This window comes from Phragmites australis, chromosome 9, assembly GCF_958298935.1.
Source record: "Phragmites australis chromosome 9, lpPhrAust1.1, whole genome shotgun sequence".
In the NCBI taxonomy this organism is placed as follows: domain Eukaryota; kingdom Viridiplantae; phylum Streptophyta; class Magnoliopsida; order Poales; family Poaceae; genus Phragmites; species Phragmites australis.
The window spans coordinates 22733537-22739943 of record NC_084929.1 but is presented as its reverse complement, the minus strand read 5'-3'; the positions used below and the strand labels follow the sequence as shown (position 1 = coordinate 22739943).

General features: G+C 44.5%; 1 protein-coding gene across 1 annotated transcript; it reads left to right on the top strand.

The window, feature by feature from the left end:
• The first annotated feature begins 864 nt into the window (after nucleotides 1–864).
• Nucleotides 865–5829, top strand: LOC133928819 (probable glycosyltransferase STELLO2). Its single transcript, XM_062375314.1, has 3 exons — nucleotides 865–2955; nucleotides 4659–4785; nucleotides 4882–5829. Exons 1-3 carry the CDS (start codon nucleotides 1214–1216, stop codon nucleotides 5353–5355), a joined length of 2343 nt encoding a protein of 780 aa, XP_062231298.1. The 5' UTR covers nucleotides 865–1213; the 3' UTR covers nucleotides 5356–5829.
• The last annotated feature ends 578 nt before the right edge of the window (nucleotides 5830–6407 follow it).

Below are 6407 nucleotides of genomic sequence, written 5' to 3'. Positions count from 1 at the left end.
AAAAAAAAATATTATCATTAATTACCAAAATACGAATTAGAGGTCTAGATGCTTCACTAGTTGCTTAAGGAAAGAGAATGTTAATCACCTATATAAAAAATATAATTTTCAATACAAACAAAAATTATATGTACTTAAATATAATTAACTATCTTGTTAATACTAATATAAGCACCTCCAAGCAAACACACCCATAAAGTTCATAAGGATATATTGATGCTAGATGCTTATGGCTAGATGCTTAGGAAAAGAGAATACTAATCATTTATATAAAAATTATAATTTTCAATACAAATAAAACTATAGATACTTAAATATAGTTAGTTATCTCATTAATATTAATATAAACAGCATGTTTAACTAAATATATTGTCGCCCGTATAAACACCTGTAATACTCCGATCGTAAAAACTGTCGCCCATATAAACACCTGTGATACTCCGATCATAAAAACTGTCACGTATATAAACACCTATGATACTCTGATAGTAAAAAAGCCTCTTTTTTTTAAACATATCTAAACACCTGTGATACTCCGACCGTGAAAACTATCACCCATATAAACACCAATAATACTTTGATCATAAAACTGTCGTCCATATAAACAACTGTGATTCTTCGATAGTAAAAAAACACTTTTTCTTTTATATAAACATCTCTGAACACACCATTGTGTATCCTTCTGACGATCGGTCATTGAGCATGACAAGTGGCTCGTGAGTCGAAGATATCCAGACATCTAGATCTTCACTGGTCTGTAAAAAACCGTTCCATAATCCCCAAGTGCAAGGAATGCAACTGACACTGCGACCTTTCTATAATGAACATCGGGATTCCAGCCCCCGTCCTGACTAGTACAATAAACAAACAGAAAGCCTTCCACGCCAGCGGCGGACTCCCCTCCGCATCTCTCCCACCAACCGCTCCACCCTCTGGAGTAACGCACACTCCACTCCCCGTCGCCGACCGACACCCTGCGCGCCGGCGCCTCAAACCCCCCTCGTTTCCCCGCGCCGATCGCGACTCCCCACCCCACCGCGACACCGATCCTCCGCCCTCCCCCTCCGCGCTGTCTGTCGGCGCCCGCCGCACCCCGCCCAGCTCAACCACCCCAAATCTCGCGCCTTCCCCCCAAAATTCCCAACCGATACGATACCACGCGCGCGCCCCGCCCTGCCCCCAGATCCACTCCGCTCCGCCCCAGGCCGAGGAGATGCTCGTCCAGGACCGCCCGTCCCCGCACGCCGCCGCGGGTGGCGGCCAAGGCCACAAGCCGCCCTCGTCCCCGCGCTGCGCGCCGGGTTCGGACAGGCGGCACCCGCGGCCCTTCGCCAAGAACCTCGACTTCGCCACCTGGGCGTCCGAGCACTCCTCCAAGCTGCTGCTCCTCCTCTTCGCGCTCGCCTCCGCCGCCGCCGTCTTCCTCCTCCGCGGCGCCGCCCCCGACGCCGCGGCGCTGCTCTGCCTCGACCGCTCCTCCCGCTCGGGCTCCGGCGGCCCCGCCAAGCTCCCCTACCCGGACGTCGCCTGGTCGAAGGTCCCGCCGCTCGCGATCGCGCCGGGGGTCCCGTTCGCGTCCTTCCGCTCCGATCGCTGGATCGTGGTCGCCGTCTCGTCCCCGCCCACCGCCGCGCTGGCCGCGCTCGCGCGCGTTAAGGGCTGGCAGCTGCTCGCCGTCGGCGACTCTCACACGCCCGCCGGGTGGGAGCTCAAGGGCGCCGTCTTCCTTTCCCTCGAGTTGCAGGCGCAGCTAGGCTATCGCTCCGTCGACTTCCTTCCCTACGGGTCTCACGTCCGCAAGACGGCGGGGTACCTGTTCGCTATCCAGCACGGGGCCAAGGTGATCTTCGACGCCGACAACCGCGCCGAGGTACCGGGGAACGATCTGGGGAGGCATTTTGATGTGGATTTGGGATCTGGCACCACCAATCACCCCGTGCTGCTCCAGTACAGCCACGCAGATCCCAACCGGACGGTGGTGAACCCCTACGTGCACTTTGGCCAGCGGTCAGTGTGGCCGCGGGGGCTGCCTCTGGATAAGGTTGGGAAGGTGGCGCACGAGGTGTTTTACACTGAGGTCTTCAGTGGCCGCCAGTTCATTCAGCAGGGGTTGTCGGATGGGTTGCCAGATGTAGATGCTGTGTTCTACTTCACTAGGAAGCCACCGACTGCGGCCTTCGATCTGAGGTTCGATGCGGAGGCGCCAAAGGTGGCGCTCCCACAGGGCATGATGGCACCAGTGAATTCATTCAATACATTGTTCCACACACCAGCTTTCTGGGGGCTCATGATGCCGGTGTCAGTGAGCTCAATGGCGGCAGATGTGATCCGTGGGTATTGGGCGCAACGGATCTTGTGGGAGATCGGTGGGTACGTGGCTTTCTATCCACCGACTATTTACCGGAAGGATCATATTCAGGCATACCCCTTCGCAGAGGAGAAGGATCTGCACGTGAACGTTGGTCGGTTGATCAAGTTCCTGAATGAGTGGAGGTCAAAAAAGAGGGCATTGTTTGAGAGGATTCTTGATTTGAGCTATGCCATGGCTGAGGAAGGGTTCTGGACAGAGCAGGATGTGAGACTAACAGCTGCCTGGCTGCAGGACCTGCTCGCTGTGGGGTACCGGCAGCCTCGGCTCATGTCATTGGAGATTGACAGGCAGCGGGCAACCATTGGAGAGGGTGACATGAAGGAATTTGTGCCCAAGAAGCTGCCATCTGTGCACCTTGGTGTCGATGAGATTGGCACAGTGAACTATGAGATTGGAAATCTTATTAAGTGGAGAAAAAACTTTGGAAATGTTGTGATGATCATGCATGTTAGTGGGCCTGTGGATCGCACGGCACTTGAGTGGAGGCTGCTTTATGGAAGGATTTTCAAGACAGTTATCATTCTTGCCGAGCAAAGCAATGCAGAGCTTGCTGTTGAACGCTGCACGCTGTCACACGCTTATAAGTGAGTGTTACTACCCCCAATAACTCATCTCTGGCTTGTTTATAACTCTTCTTTGAACACTGATTTCCACTTGTCAGAAAAATAAAACTGCATAGATGTTAATGGAACATTTTTTTTTCATGTTCTACCATATATTTAGCCAGATCGATGCTATTGTAATTTTTTAATCAATTCATCAGAAAAAGGCTCCTTAGTAAGGTGAACCTTTTGTGAACGTTAACAATAAAGTCTTGAGACATTAACCATTTAACCTATAAAGTTGCATTTCATAAACATATGCATGTCTACATTCGAAAAATGACCCCTGAAATTCTTTAAATAACCCAATATAAAATTAGTTGATGATAACTGTGTTGGCCCAGAGAATTTGTACTAGTGGATCTTCTTATCTTGATGTTTGAACCCAGGCTATCTGCAAATAAACTTGCTCAGTTGATCTCTTGTTTGTTTGGATCATTAAATGCAGTACTATCATTTCATTATAAATTAAACTTACTTGAGAGGAATAACTGTGGAGAAGACTCAAAATTTGTCTCACATTGTAGCTTTCTGCACTGTTTATGGTCATTGTCACTGTGATCTTATATGTGATATTGTGATGTTTAGGCACAAATCATGGCAGGCTTGCTTCCACTTTCTTGATCATCCACATGTGTCTTACATCAAGACCTTACAATTAATTGTGCGGTGACCTGATTAGACTAATTGTGGCATGGATGCACCTCTTTACCTAAAATAGCTAAATAGATGCAGGTTGAGTGAGAGGGTTTATAGAATGAACCTTGCAACAAAATTGTGAAATTATTGGAAGTAACTATCAATTAGAACAACTTGCTGCACCTTCTTCTGCTATGTGCTCTGTTTAGTAATGTAATAAAGCTAGATAACAATGGATCATCCAGAATTTTCATGAAATGACAACTATTTGTAGAGTGATCCTAGGTTTGCCCATGGGCATTTAACAGATAGTTATTGTCACACTGGAGGACACAACATGCATGAAGCCATGAACAGCTTCTGAACCCTTAGATTCAGCAGACATGACTTCTTTGTTCTGCAACTTAAGTTGAACTGGGTCCTGAAAATAACCTATATCTGATTGTGCATTAGAATTGAAATTCAGCACACATGACTTTGTTCTGTAATTTAAGTTGAACCGGGTCCTGAAAAATATCCTATATTTGATTTTACATCAGAATTGAAAAAAAAGTGTTGCTAACTACTTATAGTAAAATATATGGGCTTAATCTATGCCAGACCAGTTGCACAGTAGTCTAGTAGTGGAGTAGTGTTGATTGTGCCATCCATAAGTTCTTTTTACTACTTTTTGCGCAATCATTGACTTATTTATGCTTTTGGGTGAATATAAAATTTCATCTTTTTCCTCAAATAAAGTTTCTCTACAATTTATATGTAAGAACACCAAACGAAATAAAATATAATGTTATCAATTTTATTTAATTCGTTTGATATTTGTCATGATTAACTAGCAGTTATAGAACTTGCCAAAAATTATCCTCAATTGTCTCACTGACTTGTGGGCCAAACCTGCGTGGGGCAATGAGGGATTTGGAAGTATTCAGTGGCATATAAGGAATTATTCTTATGTTCTCTGTGATTCTGTTTTCTGGATAAGTGTACTATATTGCCTTCTGCCATTTTTGCTAGTCATGCTGTAAATCTTTTTGCATTTTCTTTTTTAGGTATCTGCCCAAGGTGTTTGGAAGATATAGTGGTGCTGATGGATTTCTGTTCCTCCAAGACCACATGATTCTTAACTATTGGAACCTGCTGCAGGCTAACAAGGAAAAACTTTGGATTACGAATAAAGTTTGTACACTGTACCTTGGTCCTTGCCCCACTTATATTTGATCGATAAATGCTCATGATACAGTAGTATTCATATTATACTTTCTCAACCTGTAGATTGCACATTCTTGGATTACTGTTCCATTGGACACCAAAGAGGAATGGTTTGTAAAGCAAGGTGCAATGGTCAAGCAGGTCGTTGGCAATTCCCCAGTTCATTTCCAGACAAACTATAAGGAAAGCATGGGCGAAGACAAGATTGCATTCTGTGGCAGTGAACTGTTCTATGTGCCCCGGCGGTTTGTTGAGGACTTCGGTGACCTTGTGGGTCTTGTTGGTGATTTGGATTTGCACCATAAGATTGCGGTCCCAATGTTCTTCTTGGCAATGGACTTGCCTCAAAATTTTGACTCTGATGCTCTGGTTGGAACAGTATTTAAGACCAACTTGGCAGCTAATCAAACGTTCTCGACTATTTATACAGCTCAAGCACCTGCTGTTTTCCCAGTGAAAGTTATGAACGAGATCGACTTTATAAAGGTGATTCGGCTGATGTCCATAGGAGACCCTCTTTTGATGGAATTGGTATAAATATGTAACTGTAGCTGAAATGGAAGTTTATCCTTGTGGCAAGGAGGACAGAGTAGACAAGCATAGTTTTGTGTTTTCTGGGGGTTTCTCCGTTGTTCTTGTAATTCCATTTATTCTGTTCATTCTGTAGCTGTTCATTTCTCTGCTGCTGTATATTGTTGTATCATTAGTGACAAGGTTACTGAGGATCAGCTCGGTCCAACTGTCCTGCTGAAGGAAAGGACAGCCACGAGTTTACTGAGAAGAAGAGCTTCAACTTGGTTAGCTGCTGTTTTGCAAGATTTTTGGGGTTGAATATAGTAAAGATCCACACTTGAGCGATTTGTTGTACCATTCAAAATTGACAAATGAAACTGATACCAACACTTTCAGGGGAGAATCTTGTGTTTATTACAAAAACTCACAAAGCATGGTATAATGAAAGTTGGATGTTGTTTGCAAGTTGGAAGAGAAGCTTTTGTGAGTTGATGAGAATTTACTGCTTGCCTTTTTCTCTTCTATAGTAGTACTAAGATTTTGTATTGCACAACTTAATTCTGTCTGGCTCTTTCAGTAGGTGTAACACCCTACTTTATAACTAAGTCTAGTTATAAGAAAATAGGAAATTTTGGTAGTATTTTCTCTATAGGGAGGTATACAACAACAACAAAGCCTTTCAGTCTCAAACAAATTGAGGTAGGCTAAAGATGAAACACATAAGATCTTGCAAGTCTAGTCATGGCTCTGGTATAACTGACAAAAAAAGATCACAGGCATACCGAATATGATATAACCAGCATATATATAGAAACCTTCACGACGCTATCAGCGTCTTACCACAACATATAAAAAAATAAACAACAGACCACAAAAACCACTACTTATAAGCACCGGATGAGCTATCGACATTGTGATGAGGGAGTGTGTGCAACTACTAAGATCCATCCCCAAAAGGATGCACGTCAGCATCTAAGCATACCTGTAAAGGATTCAACAGGGGGTGAGACGAGCTTAGCAAGTAACAGCTATGAATATAAACACATCTCACTCTATTCAAAAGTTTTTGGAAAAAA

Coding starts and splice junctions, on each gene's coding strand:
- LOC133928819 (XM_062375314.1), top strand. CDS start 1,214: ATGCTCGTCCAGGACCGCCCGTCCCCGCACGCCGCCGCGGGTGGCGGC. Junction 2,956..4,658: donor ACGCTGTCACACGCTTATAA/GTGAGTGTTACT, acceptor TTTCTTTTTTAG/GTATCTGCCCAAGGTGTTTG. Junction 4,786..4,881: donor AACTTTGGATTACGAATAAA/GTTTGTACACTG, acceptor CTCAACCTGTAG/ATTGCACATTCTTGGATTAC.